The sequence below is a fragment of the Accipiter gentilis genome, chromosome 26 (genome assembly GCF_929443795.1).
Source record: "Accipiter gentilis chromosome 26, bAccGen1.1, whole genome shotgun sequence".
NCBI lineage: Eukaryota > Metazoa > Chordata > Aves > Accipitriformes > Accipitridae > Astur > Astur gentilis.
In genome coordinates, this window is record NC_064905.1 from 12,733,184 (window position 1) to 12,750,373 (window position 17,190).

General features: G+C 56.6%; 4 protein-coding genes across 5 annotated transcripts; 3 read left to right on the top strand and 1 right to left on the bottom strand.

Annotated features, from left to right (window-relative positions):
• The first annotated feature begins 3,261 nt into the window (after positions 1–3,261).
• LOC126050930 (bromodomain-containing protein 8-like) lies at positions 3,262–5,098 on the top strand. The gene is made up of 2 exons (XM_049829490.1): positions 3,262–4,060; positions 4,462–5,098. Exons 1-2 carry the CDS (start codon positions 3,776–3,778, stop codon positions 4,684–4,686), a joined length of 510 nt encoding a protein of 169 aa, XP_049685447.1. The 5' UTR covers positions 3,262–3,775; the 3' UTR covers positions 4,687–5,098.
• Positions 5,099–6,047: 949 nt separating this feature from the next.
• Positions 6,048–9,154, top strand: LOC126050776 (bromodomain-containing protein 8-like). Its single transcript, XM_049829097.1, has 4 exons — positions 6,048–6,136; positions 6,867–6,953; positions 7,389–7,457; positions 8,432–9,154. Exons 1-4 carry the CDS (start codon positions 6,048–6,050, stop codon positions 8,664–8,666), a joined length of 480 nt encoding a protein of 159 aa, XP_049685054.1. The 3' UTR covers positions 8,667–9,154.
• A 322-nt stretch (positions 9,155–9,476) lies between these two features.
• Positions 9,477–10,893, top strand: NHP2 (NHP2 ribonucleoprotein). Its single transcript, XM_049829378.1, has 4 exons — positions 9,477–9,651; positions 9,735–9,804; positions 9,891–9,996; positions 10,661–10,893. The coding sequence occupies exons 1-4, from the start codon at positions 9,501–9,503 to the stop codon at positions 10,784–10,786; spliced, it is 453 nt and encodes a 150-aa protein (XP_049685335.1). The 5' UTR covers positions 9,477–9,500; the 3' UTR covers positions 10,787–10,893.
• Positions 10,894–11,295: 402 nt separating this feature from the next.
• On the bottom strand, positions 11,296–16,978 carry N4BP3 (NEDD4 binding protein 3). Of its 2 annotated transcripts, none has more exons than XM_049829804.1 (5): positions 16,855–16,978; positions 14,532–14,975; positions 13,764–14,318; positions 13,273–13,530; positions 11,296–13,046 (listed from the first exon to the last, which is right to left on the bottom strand). In XM_049829804.1, the coding sequence occupies exons 2-5, from the start codon at positions 14,943–14,945 to the stop codon at positions 12,474–12,476; spliced, it is 1,800 nt and encodes a 599-aa protein (XP_049685761.1). In that variant the 5' UTR covers positions 14,946–14,975; positions 16,855–16,978; the 3' UTR covers positions 11,296–12,473. The 2 variants fall into 2 exon arrangements, with proteins under 2 accessions (XP_049685761.1, XP_049685762.1); XM_049829805.1 differs by lacking the exon at positions 16,855–16,978 and adding an exon at positions 15,989–16,102.
• Between the last annotated feature and the right edge of the window lie 212 nt (positions 16,979–17,190).

The window sequence follows — 17,190 nt, forward strand, 5'->3', positions numbered from 1 at the left end:
TTCCCTGCTTGAGCATACGAGAATATGGCACTGTTGTGATGAAATGGGAGATCTAACTATGAGAAGTTAAATCCTACAGTCTTGTTGGAGCTTTCCTTAAGAGACCAATGTATTGAAATGTACCTTACATTCTTTCCCCAGAGATTTATAAAGGGTACGCTAGTCAGAGTGAAAATCTGTGATTCCAGCAGCTGTAGGCATGCCAGTACCTGGTAACACATCGGAGCTTGTGAACTGTTTACTGTGGAAATTACGGTTCTTTTCCTCAGCAACATGAGTGCTTAACTGAGATTTAAGTTCTCTCTGACAATTTTTAAGTCACCTTATTTTCTGCTCATATCACCCGTGAGATGAAACTTGCATATTTTCTGCCCCCATGACCTTCCAGGGGGAAAAAAACCCAAAACATTGTCCTTCCTGATGCTTGCAGCAGCTGGGAGTGATCTGTGCTTCCTTGTGCAGCATGTACCAGGTGCAACTTTCTGACGCACAAGTTGCAGGAAACTGAGTCATTGCAATTCAGACCAGAGGGATTGTTACCTTAGCTTGATTTTCACAAGTTTTGTGTTGAAATTGGTTGTGCCTGCTGTGCCAAGCCCTGTGTTTGGCACAGGTATATTTCCAGCGAAAGTCACTCTACCTTTGATGCTAGAAATGTAGAATCGTTTGATTTGCTTACTGGTTAATTTTCATTCACTACTGAAATTGGGAATGAATTTCTGATTTGAATTTTTATGGCCTCAGTTTCCAGAGATTACAGGTTGTTAAGTTCATAGCACAAAAAGTTAGAGGTTTCTTTTGGTTTCTGGTATTTTATGAAATAATTTAAGTTCGAAGGGACCTCTAAGCATTTATCTAGTCCAACCTGCTGCTCAAAGCAGGGCCAGCTTCAGAGGTAGCTCAGAGTTGCTTGGAGCCTTGTCTAGTTAAGTTTTGAAAATCTCCCAAGAAGGGAGATTTTCTAACCCCTCTGGACAACTTGTTTCAGTGCTTACCCACCCTCATGGAGTAAACATTTGCCTTATGTCCAGTCTGAATTTCCTTCAGGGCAGTGTGTCATCACTGCCTCCTCTCCTTTCACTGTTGGCCTCTGACAAGAGTCTGGCTCTGTCTCCTCTGTAACAACTCTGCCCCATCTTTGTGTTGAAAAATAGAAGTTGCAGCATGTGGGAGGACTTTTATCGTGCCCACTAGTAACTTGCTTTCATTATGGACAGCATTGCTGTTCATTCCTACCGTTGGTTTCTTCGCTTAACCAGGTATTTTTCCCCTCAAAGAGCCTTTTCTCTTATCCTATGACATTTTAATAGCCTTTAGTCATGTTTAAGATCTTTAAAAATCTGAGATAAAACTTTTCTCCACAGAGCCCCGTTGCCTCTTCCCAATTCATCATCTCATGCTCTGACTCTTAATTCTGTTCTTCGTAATACTTTGTTCTAATCTGTCTAGTGCAGAGCTCAGGCTTAATGTGCTGCACCTCCCAACATCCACCCTTTTACAGATAGATAACAACAATTGCATCTTTCTGTTTCTCTGGTGCTGTGGCTAATTTAAATGACAGGTTACACAGCATAGGTTTGGTCATATTCTATTTAAGCTTCTTTAGGACTCACGAGTGCATCCCAAGTGGTTCTAAGGTTTACTCCCTCCTTCAAATTGTCCTAAAACCTCCCCTGTTGACATTTTAATTGGAAACAGTCTCTCAGACCCATCCAAAGAGAAAGTCTCGTGTGATCTCCTCTAGGGCAACTGCTGATAATGATGATTAATTTGGTTTTTCCAACTGGCCCTGTTTTCCGTTGAGATGTTTGGCACTGATGATGCGTCATCCCCCCAATCATCTGGCAGCTCTCTGCTTCTGATGTTTTTGATGAGGTTTGTTGTTGTTATTTGCTTTTATGTCTTTAGCAAATTGTTCTTCAATTTTTTTCCTTTTTTTTTTTGCCTACTTTTTTGTGGGTTCTACATTTCATTTACTAGAATTCAGGCTTTTATCATTTTTCTTGTTTTGACATATAAGTTCCTTTTAAGGGCCATCGTTTTTATTTCTTAACAGCTTTTTCTCATATCGGTGAGGGTTGCACAGTGTCTGATCTCTGCAAAGCGAACTAAAACTTTCCAATTTGGTAATGATTCCTTGCTGGTCACTTATGTAGCCAACATAATTAAGAACTGTCAGGCAGTTCTTAATTAAAAGTTGAAGTCTGTATCTTTTTGTCCCTTATTTTTTGTGCAGAATTGGTATGGAACTAAGCAGTCTGTAATTTTTTCACTCATCCTGCTTGTCTTGCACTAATGCTGCTGTTCCACTCTCTGGCATCTTGAGTCTTCCAAGATTTAGTAAAAATGAACATAAGGCTGAAGGAAGATCTTTCTAATCAATGCTTATGCCCAAGTTCCCTAGGCTTCTTGATTTTAAAATGCTTATCCTCTCAATTGGAGTACAGAAAGATGATCACAAGTGATTGGATTACCTTAGGCTAAGGCTTTTCTGTTCAGCTGAGCTGCCGTGGCTGGTTCTGTATGTGCAGCCAGCTCTGCTGATGGTGCAGGAAATTGCTTTAGGCATGGGGTTACTCTTCAGATGAAATCACAGTTTGCCCAACTCCTTCAGCTGGAAGCTGAGAGCAGGTAATGTTATCTCTTACCTCATCAAATTTTATCTGCTTCTGCTGAAGTTAACTTTGAAAGAGGTTTCAGAAGGACAGCCTTTCAGATCCTACCTCTGCTTGTATGTTCATAAAATAAGCAAACAAGTTTTCTCATCCCAAACCCAATGGATTCCTTATTTCTCCCAGGTACGCAGCATAAGCTTTATTTGTAGATGTGCTAGCAGTCCTAAGAATGCAAAAGGAAGTCAGAAATGTGCTTGTTCAAAACTCTCGAAAAATTAGGTTGTATATAATTAACTGAAAACTCTGAAGACACTGCTAATTAATGCATAGAATTCTCCATAGGTACAGCATCCAGGCAGCTGAGTTCAGTGGCAAGATACAGATTTTTCTAACAGCCATTTACTGTCATTACTGAGACGCTGCAAGCAATTCCCCAGACTTAGAGAAATCACAGTGGATTCATGCAGTAGAAGATACTTAGGCATAGACTAATGAACAGAGATTAAATGAATGGTTTCTTCCTTCTTAAGAGAATACTAACTTTTATTTTATGAAATGTGTAGAACTGCCCCCTGTCAGTGTGTGACTGTGCGTGGTTATAAATCTTCTGGCTCAGGTACACAAGATATCATCATCCAGCTAAATCACATCTGTCACTTTCAAAACAAAGAGTCTGTAGTGTTTGTAATAAGTTATTTCCAGTGTAAAAAGCTCCCAAGGGGCGGCAAAGGGAATTTCAGTGAGTTGTCTTTGGAGTCACTAGTTGTTCACAACTGTCAGCAGCTCAGGAGCCCTGGCATGACTTAGTTTGAGCTTGCTGCTGGCTGCCTTCGGCACCTTAAACATCTAGCATCCACCAAAGCCTCATGTTCCTAACCAGTTCAGCATCTCCTGAGCAGAGTAACCCACCGACCCAGAGGGAGAGCACAGCAAAAGCACCAGAAAACCTGAAATTCAGTTGCTCTGAAATGTCAGTTTGTGTTGCAGAGCTACAGCCCTGCCACATGCTGTCAAGTGTGGGCTCAGGTGTAGGCTGCTCACCTCACAGAGTCCTTCCCATGCTTTGGCTCTCGTGAGTATGTCAGGAAATGAGCTGAGCTTTGTAGTTCTGGATCAGGGTACAAAAAAATTGCTGTCTCTCTCTTTATGTTTGTTTGCAGATGGGCCATGCCTGGGTATGGTGGGAGTCTGAGACAGAGTCTCCCAGCGAGTCAGAGAAGAACAGTGACTTCCAGTCTCTTCTCAGCTGGGATTCAAGCTTGGATCTGGACGTGGGGAGCTGGAGGAATACTGAAGAGGTGGCCATGGGGAAGCTAGAGGAGAGCAGCCGAGAGGCAGAACATGAGCTGGAGTTCAGTGAGCCTCTCTGGGAGGATGATAGTGAAGACTACCAAAAGGCAGAGAGGCCATGTGAAGATGACAGTCTTCTCCAATTCTTCTCAGAGGTAGGGCTGTTTGGATGACAGGAAAGTGGGCGGCATAGTTCAGACCCTCCTGAAACATGAGGGTTTTCAGGGCCTCCACCATCCCTACATATAGAAACAGTCTGGGGGAGGAGCAGATGTCCTGTGTTCACTTGCTCCCTGTCCCAAGCCTTGCCCTTCCTCCCATTTAAAGCTGGCACCGCAACCAGGCAGCTGCTTTGCCAAAACACAGGTCACCCTAAAGCACAGAGGTGTCAGTGAACTGACACTGTTAATAGTAACGCAGGGCTTCATCAGAAATTTTTGCAAGGATTCCTAAAAATGGAAAGGCGTTCTTGAGTGAAAACAAAAATAGCATCTGTGCTCTTATTTCTTCTTCCTTTTGCCTTCACAATTTGAAGCAGTAAATCTCTGTGTTGCAGATAACCCAGATGATGGAACCTCTCCGCATTAGCAGCACAGAGTCATCACAGACTCAGTGGGATTATTGTGGCTCTGGGAAGCAGGGTGATAGGGAAGATGTGAGGTGCGAGGAAAAGACCACAGGAACAGAAGTCTCAGGAGCAGAGGAAAGTCAACTACACAGGCTGACAGAAGATGAGAAAGAACACTTCCTGGGAAGAGAGGTAGGGGAGAGGTGGTCCTAAGAGAGCCTCTGGTCCTGGATGAGAGACAAGAGACAGTGAAGGAAATCAGCTCTAGAAGAAATGGGGAAGTCCCAGGTTCCGAGTGGGGAGACAGGGACACAGAGGAGGAGACGGCAGGGAGGGGGATGCAAAAGAAGTGTATGAGGGGAAGGATGTTTTTTATGTATAGATATGTATCTTTATGAACAGGAAGCTTGTTACAGATAAAACCCTTAGATGTGAGTTGGAGGAATTGCTCCTTGGCAGTATAAAGGTGACTCATGAGAGCTGGCAGTCTGCTCTCAAGTTTAAGGCAAGACTGGAATACTTGCCTTGTTCTAATTGGTATGTTATGCAGCACACAGCTTGGCTGGTTTCAGGCCCACGTGGCTGTGATAGCAATAACCATCTGCCCCTGGAGACCGTCATGTCTTGGAAGCAGGCACTGTCTAGCCTGGATTTGCATCAGCCCTGTGTCTAGTGGGGCTGTGGGCTCCCACCAGCCTGCGAGGTGTTGCTGGGACAGGTAACATAGCAGTGGAAGAAGAGTGTCATTTTTCCACACTCACATTTGTTCCCTTGCAAACTTAGACACCGGAGACCAAAATAACTTTCAGGGTTCTCACATTTCACCTGTTCAGCCAGGACAATGTTATTCCCAGCAGTTCCCTTGCATTCTTCCAGTGGTCAAAGCCAAACACAGCACAGTGTCCACTTTCTTTCTTCCTGAGGAGTCTGCTCCATGCTTCAGATCTCCTGTTGAGGAATTCTCAGGTGCCTTTGCACATAATCCCACTTAGGCACTCCAAAGAGCCTCTCTCCCTGTGCCTGTCACTCTAAATTATATTGGGAAATCACTACATCAACAGCACTGCTCTCCTTCCTGGCTGAGTCTATTCTCTGTCATATTCATGTGGGAGTTTGTGAGGAAACAACTTTGTTGCACTCTAGGGGATCCTGTAATCTGTGTCTTCAGCTTTAACAATCCTGAGGCAGTCTTACCTCAGCTCCTGCCTGCCCTCTCTACATCCATGACTCTGGCAGATGGACACAACACTGGGCACCAGTCAGCTCCATAATGTTTGTGTTAGCCAGAGGTGGTAATGATCCAAGAGAAGAGACTCAGCTGTTACTGGAGTGCTGGGCAGCACAGTGAAGGCTTGAATAAGGTCAAACATCATCCTCCAGAATAACAAAGAGTGAGCTGGCTCCCAGCTGAGACTGGGTGCAGTAAGGGGATGTGCAGCAGGCTGCCTGCTAGATAAAGAATTCAGGTGATAGGCTGCTATTTTAGTCATATCTCCCTTTTCCTCTCTGCTCTTCAGGACAACACTCAAGAGGCACCTGGAGAGAAAACTTTAGGTGAGCCACATCCACAGGAGATGAGTAATCAGGCCCAGGACCAAGATGATAGTGATAGCACCTCTGCAGCCCCTGTGCTGGACTCCACAAGTCCTGCTAACACGCAGCTGTAAGTAGTTCATTCTACTCGCTTGCAGGCACAGCAGAACAGAGTTGTTTCCCTTATCTCACATGAGAACAAGTGTATGGCACAGGCCACCTCTAGGAAGGTGACAGCTAAGAAGAGGAGGGAAAGAGGTAATTTGTGCTGTCTCTGTGGAACTGCCAGCATTTTTGGGCATTGATCCTAAGCTGAAGTGAGAGGAGTAGAGATTAAATAAGAAGTTAAATGGAAAATACATGTTTCCTTAGGGCAGCTAGGCCTTGTGTGAGCTGGGCATCCTGCTTTGTCAGGCAATGTCCAATACAGCTCCTGAGAGAGGCATTATCAGCCCCCTTTAGGCAGGTGCAGGCATGTCAGTCACATGCAGGCTCTGCCACATGTGTGATCGCCTGGCCTGCCTGGCCTGGGTTTTGGGGATGGGAAACAATAAAAAACACCTCAGTAAAGTTCTAAACTTCAGAGTAGCATGAGCTTTTCTATCCAGTTTGATCCTGCCCTTTTAAAGCTGCTCAGCTCAGCTCTTGTTTCTACCTATTGGCCAGGTCTTCCTGCATTCTGGATGTTTAGTTGTGCATTCAGATGCAGAATGCTTCCACCATCTCACCCTGAGAGGCTTTGCGTAGCTACAGCGAAGGATCTCTGCGCTTCATCCACCTGGATGTGGTGGGTGCTAGCAGAATTGCCACCTCCTACTTTGTCTCGAGTGTGATGATGTGGCAATATATTCCCTCCACAGGGTGCAGCTGAGCTGGGATAACCCCCTGCAGCGTTTGCTCTTCAAAAGAACTCTATTGTCCATCTGGAAGATGATAGCCAGTCACAGGTATGTGGGGTCAAAGGGTTGGATTGACATGGCTGCTGAACACATTGCCCTGAGTTCCAGCTCCTGCCACCAGGCCTTGTCCTCCCTTCCACAACAGCCACCACAGGCTGGCTTGTCTCTCCATAGCTTTGCTTCTGGCTCTCCTTGCAGCAAGAACAGCTGCATGCTGCAAAGCTAGAGAGAACACTGCATATTTATTTCCTCTGCCTAATGTGGCAGAGCCCAAATGTTGCTTCCTACACAGCTGGCACAGCCAGCTTCAGTGAGGAGCTCAGCCTCCTCCCATGCCTAGTCGTGCCAGCCACCAAATACTGGCTGTTGCTAATCAGCTGTGGCACTCACAGCAAGCGGGGAAGGGCAAGCACCGGTCCGTGTTGCAATGCTGTCTTTGGTGGAGAGGTGGACAGAGGTCATTCTTTGTGCTTGTCCCTGTAGATACAGTGGTCCGTTCCTGAAAGCAGTGTCAGAGAAACAAGCCCCTGGATACAGGGATGTGGTGAAGAGGTGAGTTTGTGGAGAAAGTGCTCAGTAGTTGATTTCTCTTCGTTTTTTCTGCCTTCTCTGGTTTCCAGAGAGCCAGTGGGAACAGTTTCCTTCCTCCTTTTCCAGAGTCTGGCTGTCACCAGCATCTCCTACTGATGTCTTTTAATAAAACTCCCTTCCAGGTGATTAGAACCTGGAAGCTTGCACCGACTCTGGTGCTGATAGGAATTGTGCCTGCCCTTTGCCAGCATTGCATGGCTGACTTTCTCCAGGCACAGTCCCTGCAGCTGTAAGCCCTGCCGGAGCAGGGGATTTAGCTTCTGCAGTGCAGTAGTCTGTTATCCCCATGCTGGAAGCGTGTGCCTCGATTGATACCCTCTCTTCATCCACTGTTTGCTCCCCAGCTATTTTACTCTCAGTGGAGAAGTGGGTCATAAGAATATTTCCCGGAGAGATTAAGGGCATTTTTCAGAGCTGAATCATGTTCTATTCTGGTCACAGTTGTCGTCTCTGCAGCCATTCATTTTCTCATTCTGTCAAAATAAGGGAAGTAATATTTATTCTCCATCATGTTCTCCGTACCAGTACTGCTATTTTTGCTAGTGGCACCATTCGATTTTAAGGGGTTTTAATAGATACCTATTTTAGTCACTTTTCTTTCTCCACAAAGACCCGGACTGACTTCATGAAGACTAATTAGTAGAATCGCTCTGCTTGCCTTCTCTGGAGCTCAACATCAAATTTTTTTTAGAGGTGACTGCTAATGACCTGCCAAGTTGATTGGATAGCAAGTGTCGCATTGGCTAAACTTAACTTGTCTGACTTAGAAGAAAAACATTTCTCACTCCTCCTCTTTGTCCTGAGCAATAAAAGTGATTGAAAAAAGCTGCGCTTTCAGGGCCATGCTGAAACGACAATAAGCACGTTCATGCAGAGCCTGAAGAATGCCTGGGGCTGGGCTGCAATTCAATTTTCCTTCTGTCTATCTTTTGTAGACCCATGGATTTAACCAGCATAAAGAGAAGACTGTCAAAGGGACACATTCAGTCCATGATCCAGTTCCAGCGTGACCTCATGCTCATGTTCCAGAACGCTATGATGTACAACAGCTTCAACCACCACGTCCACCGCATGGCCATGGAGATGCAGCGAGAGGTCTTGGAAGAGCTGCAGATGTTGTGTGAAGCCCTCCTGTGCTCAAGGGACAGGCTGGGGTGGGGGAGAAGGTAATAAGCCACGTCTGAGGCCTGTTTCTTTTGGAGCAGTGTTGTCTCGGTGGCTCAAGAGGTCTGCTGGGGCTCAGGGGACATGCTGACACTGCCGCCATGGCCTGTGGCAGACCTAGTTATCCCACAGTGGTGCCTGCCATGTTGATGGGATAAGGAACAAAACTGCTTCTAGGGTGGGCACCAGAAGGGAAACCTCCTTTCTTCCCCCAGGAAGAGCAGCAGCATAGCCCTGCAGTGAGAAAAGGTTCCCTGAGATGAGAAAAAAAAGGGGGGAGGGGAGAAAACCATCTTTGTGACCAGTTGGGATGAATCAGGGTCCAGCCCCGTGAAGTTTGCTGGCTGTTCACCCAGGGCGCTGCAGGAGAGCTCTGCTGTCCCCTGCCTTTCGTGCACGTCTGCGGCGTCGCTGGGCCGGGCTTCGGGCTGGCTTGAGCGTCTCCCCCCGCGGTGTCGCCTCAGGCCCCGAGGGCGGCAGGGCCCCGCGGTGCTGCGGCCTCCGCCCGCCGGGGAGGCCACCGCCGGCCGCACCCCAGTAAAGGCCCGTGTTGAAAGCTTGTCCCCGCGTGTTTGACACCCCGGCCCGAGGCGAAGGGTGGCGGGGAGGGAGCCGCGGGCCGGGGCGGGAGCCGCGGGGCCTGGGGCTGCAGGGGAGCCGCGGCAGGAGGCCCGGAGGCCGCGGGGAAGGGGCGGGAAGGCGCCGCTCGCCATTGGCCGGCGCGGTGGGCGGGTAACGCCAGAGGGGGTTGCCGATTGGCTGGCAGAGGCCTGGCGGCGGGTAGTTTCCCCTGGTGGGTGGCGCGTGCCCCGGAAGCGGAAGTGGTGACGGCGCTCGGCCATGGCGCGGGAGAAGCAGCCGGAGGCGGCGGCGGAGGCGGAGGGAACTCCTGAGCGCTCGTACCGGGAGCAGCTCGACTACCTGAACCCCATCGCCCAGCCCCTCGCCTCCCGCAAGCTGACGCGCAAGCTCTACAAGTGTATCAGGAAAGGTCTGGCTAGTACCGGGGCCGCGGCTTGGTGGGGACCGGGCCGGGCCGGGCGGGACCCCCCTCACGGTGTGCTTCTCCTGCAGCGGCCAAGCACAAGCAGATCCGTCGCGGCGTGAAGGAGGTTCAGAAGTTCATCAACAAAGGCGAGAAGGGGTAAGCGCTGCCCTGGCCCGGCCCTGCTGCCCCGGCCCGGCCCCGCTGCCGGAGGCCCGGCCGCTGACACGGGCTTTCCCCTGCAGGATCACGGTGCTGGCCGGCGACACTCTGCCTATCGATGTGTACTGCCACATCCCCATCATGTGCGAGGACAGGAACCTCCCCTATGCATACGTCCCTTCCAAATCGGTAAGGGGCTGGGGCTGCCCAGTGAGACGGAACCCGGTGGGCAGCACCCGGGGAGGCACAGATCTGGTGCCTGAGTGAAGCACCCGGTGCTTGTCCCTAGCCAGGGACAAACGGTCACGGCTCAGGTGTAGGAGTGTGGAACACTGTGGGACCGCAGAACCCTTTGCCCATGTCGAGTTCCTGCAGCAGCTGGGACAGGAGCTCACTGGGACGGAGCCAGAACGTGTTTTCCCCTTAGCTGTGAGCTGGGACCTGGCTGCTCGCAGAAGCGAGACGCTGGCCAAGGGTGTGGTGCTGGTGGGACATCCTCCCTTTTGTAAATTGCAAGTTGTGGCAGGGGGGTCCGTGTCTTTGGGACTTCACCCTGCTGCAGGCAGCTCTGCAGACCCGGGCTCCCCACCCTGGGTAGGGAGTACGGTGGGTGAAGTGTGTGCCAGCCCGCCTGTGGCATGTGCCAGCCCAGCACTTTGCTTCCAGGGCATAGGAGACAAACTGGGAAAAGGGTTCTTAAACCCCGGAGGGCTTGAGGGGCTGGCAGAGACATCTGCCCTGTTGTTAGACTGGGGCATGAAGCATGCTGGCTGGGTGTCAGGCCTCTCCTCTGGGGGGGACCTGGCACCCCACAGCCCCCTCACACACACACGTTCTCACTCTGTTCCCACAGGACCTGGGAGCCGCGGCTGGCTCGAAGCGCCCAACCTGCGTGATCATGATCAAGCCCCACGAGGAGTACCAGGAGACCTACGATGAGTGCTTGGAGGAGGTGGGGGCCCTTCCCCTGCCCCTGTGAAGGGCCGGTGGCGGGTCCTCCTCCTCCCCCTGCCTGCGGGGCTCTCCCCCCGTGTTTGCGGGGATGCTGCCGAGGGCACTGACTGGGGGATGGGGGTCAGCGCTGCGGGGGTGAATAAACGTGTCTGGGGGGTTTGTAGAACGCGGTCCCGGCACTCTGTACTGGGGGGGGGGGGGGCGGGGGAGGCTGGTCCGGCCGGGGGTCCGCCGCGCCGCCAGGGGGCGTCCGCGCTGCGAGCCGCAGGGGGGGCGGGGAGCCACCCATTGTCGGGGGCGGGGCGAGTGCGGGATGGACCACTCCCACGGGGGGGGCGGGGTGTACGTCCGGGCTTCGTTGGGCCGGGTTAAACCATTCCGGGGGAGGGGGAGGAGGCCTGTCCCGGCGGCAGCGCCCCGGGGCTGGTCCGCCCGCCCCCGCAGGGCCCAGCCGGTCGCGCAGGCCCCGGCCCTGCCGTGACTCAGCCCGCTGCAATGCCCCGACTGGTTGTACCGCCAGCCCCGGGCCGCCTCCCTCCCCGACGCGGCGGCTCCCCGGCAGCCTGGATGGGCGCGGGAAGCGCGGAGGGAGGCCGCCCCGCTGCCCCCTCCCCGGGCACCGCAGGGCCCAGGCCAGCCCGCACCCCCCTTGTGTGGCTGAGAGCCCCGGTAACCCTCTCCCCCGCCGCGCTGGAGGACAGCAAAGGCAGGGGCCAGAAGAACGAAATCCGGGTTTATTGCAGGAAAGGCCGAGGAGAGCTGGGCTGGGCCTGGCCTTCACGTGGCTGCTGTTACAGGCGTGGAGCCGGGCTCCTTCCAGTGCCTCTCGACCAGGTCTCCCCCAGCACTGGCCCAGCTCCTCAACTACCCATTGCCCACCCTGGGAGGGGTCATGGCGGGACACCCCAACCTCTTCCCCAGCTTGGGGAGCATGCCAGCCCCCTGCCCACACGCCCCAGTCCTCTTTCCCCTCCCCAAAGGCCTCCCAGTGTGGCAGGGCACCAGGTTCCCATCCCTCCTCACACAAGGCACTCGCCCCTCTCGGCTCAAGGGCTCGCTACAGGGAAGCTGCGTTGACCACCCTCCGTTGCAGAGCAACCCCAATACTGGTGACATGGAAAGCCCCAACAGAGGTGCTGAGGCAGCTGCCCCCTCGCCCAGCAGTACCAGCACTTGTCAGGCTTTCCTCCTCTGCCTTCCCAGTGGCACGAACACAGACCGGTGCAGGCACAGGGCGCTGCCACACCACCAGCTCCTGGACCCAGCTGACAGGGCAGCTACTGTGAGCAGCAGCTGGAACCCCCACAGCAAGGCAGCAGGGTTGGGGACAGGGCTTGACCCTCTTCTTAGCAAGACATTAAGTTACCAGGTTGTAGGGAACAAGGGTGGCAGAGGAGGAGGGGCAGGGAACGTTTCACAGGGTGCTTGGTTTCTGCCCCCATGGCAGAAGGAACCATGGGGCAAACGCTCCTGGAGTCAGAGCATGGGGTACATGCAAGACCCCCACCCTGGCATAGATGACCCCCCACTCTGCAGAGACACCCCCCCCCAGAAGGTCCTGAAGAGCTGCAAGAAGGAAAAGCTCCCTTGTCGCAGTGAGTCCTTCTCCCCAGGGCAGCGCCGAGCGGATGGTCCTTGTGCAGACCCCGAGATTGTCCCGTTGCAGCAGCAAGAGACCTTCCCCCTTCACAGTCCCACCAGCATCCTGCCGCTCAGATCTTCGAGGACTCCACCCGCTCGATCCACGGCGAGTCGGCCCCGATGTCCCTGGGCTCTGACCGCAGCTGCCGCAGCTCCCGCTCCAGCGCCTGGCTCCGGTGGTACATCTCCATGTAGCTGGCCTGGAGCTCCCGCTGGTACCGCAGCACCTTTTCCTTCTCCTCCTGCCAGGTTTTCCTCTCCAGCTCAAAGTTCACAGCCTGCAGCTGGCCCTGGCGCCTCTCCCGCAGCAGCTCTGCCCACAGCCACTCCACCTGCCGCTCCAGGGGCTCTGCCGTGTCGCTGTGAAGGCCCCGGCACTTGGAGTCATCAGTTTCGCAGCCAGGGAAGTCCTGGCACGCCGGCATGGGGTCGTCGCCCAGTGGCAGTGAGGCGCCAGGCTCCGGGGGGCTCTGGAATGAGTCTGCCAGTTGTGCCAGCTGGGAGTCCCTGGCCTGGACCTCCGCCTTGGCCTCCCGCAGCTGCGTCTTCAGACTGAAGATCTCACCCAGCTTCTGAGCCATCTCCTCCTGGGTGTCCCGGAGCTGCTGCTTCAGCAGGGAGATCTCCGCTGCCTTCTGGCACACCTGCAGGGCACAAGTGAGCAGTGAGGAAGGGTTGGAGGAGCAGGACCCCAGGGGTGGCAGCACCCCAGGTTGTCACCACAGCATCCCTGAGAGACCAGGAGCATCACACCTGACTTGTTCTCCCTGTCCTGCAGCCATGAGTGACACCAGAGCAGGGAAGCACTGCCCCCATCCCTGGGTCCGTGGCCAGGAGGGTGGCAACAGGGAGGGAAGGAAGGGGACTCACCTCCCACTTGGTCTCCTCCAGCTTGGGGCTGACGCGCTCGCCCTGAGACTGCCGGAGCTTGGGCTCCTCACACTGGCACTGCTGCATGCTCAGCTCCTCCTGCAGCCGCTTCTTCTCCTGCTGTGCCTTGTAGAGCTGCAACTGCAGTGCCCGCTGCCCGCGCTGTGCCTGCTGCGTCACCTGCTGCAGCCGGGCCATGTACATCTGCTTCAGATCCTCCAGCTCGTCCAGCCACAGCCGCTGCTTGTCCTCAAACACCTGCCAGCACAGTGAGGGTGCTGGTGAGGGTCTGTAGCCTGCCCCTATGTGGGGCAGCCCCAGGGAAGGATCCCAGAAGGTCCTGTGATATTGGGTCCTCCCAAGCTTGGACATTCCCAGCCCATCGCCCAGGATGGCAGGACAGCAGCTCCTTCACCACTCCTTCCACCCAGGCACAGCTGCCCCACACCCCTGCCTGGGGCACCCAGCACAGCCCCAGCCCCACAGCTCACCTGCGTGAAGGGGTCTTCGGTCTCGCTAAGGCTCCTCTTGAGCTGCCGCAGCTCTCCTCCTGTCTCCTGCAGCCGGTCCTCCAGCTGCTTCACCGCATCCTCCAGCGAGTAGGTGAACTCATAGGGTGGCGGGGGCTCCCCGGGGCTCTGCAGCCGGCTCAGCGTGGCCATGCTTTTGCAGGACAAGGGTGCCTTCTCGGGGGCCAGGGGGTCCCTGGGGCTCCGGGAGACCCTGTCCAAGGAGCCCCCAATATGGTTGATGTGGCCCATGGAGGCGCTGAACTGGCTCTGGGCAGGCTTGAGGCGGGAGCCGTAGGAAGGGAAGCTCTGGATGGAGTTGTGGCTGGAGTCGGAGGCCTCATCCAGGCTGATGGCATGGAGCAGGTGGGTGCGGAGCGGGCCGTGCTGCGAGGCCGCCGTGCTGCTCTGCGACAGCAGCGTGTGCAGGCTCCCATTGCTCTTGGACAGCTTCTGCCCCTTGGACGAGGACAGGCCCTGCATGGAGACCAGCCCCTTCCCGGCTACCGCCTTGAAGGCTGAGGGCCTGATACGGCACTGAAAAACAAGAACAGGGTCAGGATGAGCCCAACAGCCCCCACCAGCACACACAGGTGCCCCAAGCCAGGGAGAACCCACTCACCACCAGCCCCATATCCCTGGACATCCTCAAATCCCCCCATCCCATCCTGGGCATGGACTGTTCTGCTCCAGCCCCATCGTCTCGCAGGATTTTGGGGCCCAGCACGGCAGCCGCAGCCACAGCCTCACCTTGTCAAAGCGGCCCCTCTCAGGCAGGGAGCTCTTGGAGAAGTCAGCCCCACGGTGATGCTCACGGGAGCAGCGCTCGGGGGACCGGTTCTCACGGTCACTCTCATAGTCCCGCTTGTAGCAGGCACCCGACGTCTGGTGCTTCCGCTCTGACCGCGTCTCCTTCTTGGCCCCGTGCAGGTAGCCGAAGAGCTCCCGCTGGCTCGGCCCCTTCCGCAGCAAGCCGTCGGGCTGCCGAAGCCCCCGCGAGCCCCCCAGCTGGGCCCGCAGCTCCAGGGGGGACAGATCCTGCTTCTCCACCAGGCTGCCCACGCTGCCCATGCTGCCGACGACACGGACAGGCTCCGAGGAGAGGTAGGTGCTGAGGACTCGGGTGTCGGGCTCACAGGTCACAGGACCCTGTGCTGCTGCCATGGAGAATTAGAGAAAAGCCCGGTACCAGCACTGCCGAAGGAGAGACAAAGTCAGCAACGCCAGGCAGCCGGGACTTCGAGCCCCCCCACCGGCACCCCCTTTCCCAGCTGGCCCCAAGGACCAACATGGGCTCCTGGTGTTGGGAGGGACCCACCACATCCCAGGCAGCTCCCCAGGGGACCTGGGAGCCGAGCGAGCAGGGCACCGCTGTGCAGCATGCACCGGACAAGCTGCGGTGTGGCGGGGGCTCCCCCCTGCTGCCCCCCGCCATGGCGGAGCGCCTCCCTCCCACACCCAGCCCCACCTCCCGCCCGCGGCCGGGGCTGCCACCAAAACAGGCACCTGCCGCCCAGCCAGGCGGGCGAGTTCAGGAGCCGGCAGCACCTGCCTGGGCCTGGCGCCAGCCCCGGCCCGGCGGCACCGAGCCACGCCACCGGGACCTCGGGGTCTGGACACGCTCCAGAGACCTCCCCGAAATGACCCTGGGGATGCCCAGTCCCGGGGTCGTTGGCTCAGTCTCCCTAGGGTGCGCAGGGAACAGGCATCTCTCCTGCCCCACGGGGAGTCTTCCCGCACGGCACAGCCTCCTGCACCACGCAGGGCGAGTTCCCGAGCCCTCCCTGCAGCCCCACTCCATCCGCAGGCACTCCCCACCCCAACGCCAGGCAGGGACGAGGTGGCCACAGCCCAGCTGCTGCGTGCGTGCGGGGGACCCCGTGGCCGGACACAGCGGGAAGGGGCAGGATGCGGACGGGACAATGCAGCTTCCTGCGCAGGTGGCCAGGGGAGGAAGGATGCGAGGATGCCTTCGGCCTCGGCTCCCCAGCACCGGGGAGTGGGACGATGGCCTTCGCGGCCCTTCGCGGGCAGCCCCGGCGGAGGGGACACGGCGAGCGTGGCAGGGGCCAGACAGAGCCCCCACTGCGGCTCCCAGCCTCGTCGAGGGCTCGCGGGCCAGGTTACACCCAGGAAGCTGCCCTGGTTCTCAGCACCACGCGCCGGGTAAACAAACACCCCGCTTTTAATTGCTGCCACGCACAAACCTGTCTGACAGCTCCCGGCCTGCGCTGTCACCTCCCTCCGTGAGCCCAGCACCTGCTCTGGGCATCGGCACCCCACGAAGGGCGGCAGCGATGGACCCTCGGGGAGGGTTCGGGCTGCCTGCGGTGCCAGCGGGTGCGCACAGGGATGGGGGACACGGGTGTCCCCATGGGGGAAAGCTCGCAGCATCCAGCCCCCCGGGCACCGGGGCATCCACCGGGATCAGCTCGGCCGAGCCCCGCAGCGGCTCCTCCCGGCACAGTCGGCCGAGGAAGTAGGTCAGGTTGTGGGAGGTTTTGGGAAGCGCCGGGGGAACCCGAAGGTGTCCTGCCTGCGGCGGGAAGGGTGTCACCCCCCAGGCGGCAAAACACCGGTCCGGCCAGCCTGGCTCCTTCCCGCGGTGGCGGAAGAGATCCGATCCCAACCCCAGCCGTGCCCCCGTCGAGTCCTGCCCGGGCAGGATACGGCCACAAACCCTTTCCCGTCCCCTCCGGGTGTGAACCGGAGGGGGGGGCTGCGGGGAGGGGGGGGGGGGGTACTGCGGGGAGGCGGGCGCGGGGAACCCGCGCCCGCCTCCCCGCAGTACCCCCCCCCCCCCTCCCCGCAGCCCCCCCCTCCGGAGCCCGGCCGGAATTTCCGGCACGGAGAAGGCAAAGGGGGAGGTCGGTCCCCGGGGCCAGGCCCGGACGAGCGCGTTACAGCCGGGGACAAAGCACCGCAGGGCGGAGAGCACCGGCGGGAGGGGAGGGGCTCACCGGGGACCGCACCGGGAGGAGCACCGAGGCTCACCGGGGGGGGCGTAGCGAAGCGCACCGGAGCTCGCCGGGCGGGGGGGGGGGAGACGGCGGCGCACCGGGCCCGCACTCACCATGCCGGCGGCGCGGCGATCCCGCTCGGCTCCTCTCCCCGCTCCTTCCCTCGCCGTGTTTGAACGCGCCCCTCGGCCGCGGCCGCGCGGGCAGCGGGCGGAGCCGGCACCGGCAAATCGCGGCGCGGAGGCGGGCGGCGGCAGCGGGGAGGGGCGGGGGGAGGAGGAGGAGGAGGAGGAAGAAGAAGAAGAAGAAGAAGAAGAAGAAGAAGGGGGCGGCTCGGCCGTGCCCACCGGCGGGGCGGGGCAGGGCGCTGGCCGGGGCGGGCTGGCTGCGCGCAGCGCCGAGCACCCCTTGCGCAAACCCCCAGCGTGGGGAGACCCCCCCCCCACCCC

Bases quoted from the DNA above. Each gene is read 5' to 3' on its own strand.
- LOC126050930 (XM_049829490.1), top strand. From the start codon at position 3,776: ATGGGCCATGCCTGGGTATGGTGGGAGTCTGAGACAGAGTCTCCCAGC. The intron at 4,061-4,461 runs GTAGGGCTGTTT...TCTGTGTTGCAG, and splicing joins TTCTCCAATTCTTCTCAGAG to ATAACCCAGATGATGGAACC.
- NHP2 (XM_049829378.1), top strand. From the start codon at position 9,501: ATGGCGCGGGAGAAGCAGCCGGAGGCGGCGGCGGAGGCGGAGGGAACT. The intron at 9,652-9,734 runs GTCTGGCTAGTA...CTTCTCCTGCAG, and splicing joins CTACAAGTGTATCAGGAAAG to CGGCCAAGCACAAGCAGATC. The intron at 9,805-9,890 runs GTAAGCGCTGCC...TTTCCCCTGCAG, and splicing joins ATCAACAAAGGCGAGAAGGG to GATCACGGTGCTGGCCGGCG.
- N4BP3 (XM_049829804.1), bottom strand. From the start codon at position 14,945: ATGGCAGCAGCACAGGGTCCTGTGACCTGTGAGCCCGACACCCGAGTC. The intron at 13,531-13,763 runs GTGAGCTGTGGG...CTGTGCTGGCAG, and splicing joins CCGAAGACCCCTTCACGCAG to GTGTTTGAGGACAAGCAGCG. The intron at 13,047-13,272 runs GTGAGTCCCCTT...TGTGCCCTGCAG, and splicing joins TGGAGGAGACCAAGTGGGAG to GTGTGCCAGAAGGCAGCGGA.
- LOC126050776 (XM_049829097.1), top strand. From the start codon at position 6,048: ATGAGTAATCAGGCCCAGGACCAAGATGATAGTGATAGCACCTCTGCA. The intron at 6,137-6,866 runs GTAAGTAGTTCA...TTCCCTCCACAG, and splicing joins AGTCCTGCTAACACGCAGCT to GGTGCAGCTGAGCTGGGATA. The intron at 7,458-8,431 runs GTGAGTTTGTGG...TATCTTTTGTAG, and splicing joins TACAGGGATGTGGTGAAGAG to ACCCATGGATTTAACCAGCA.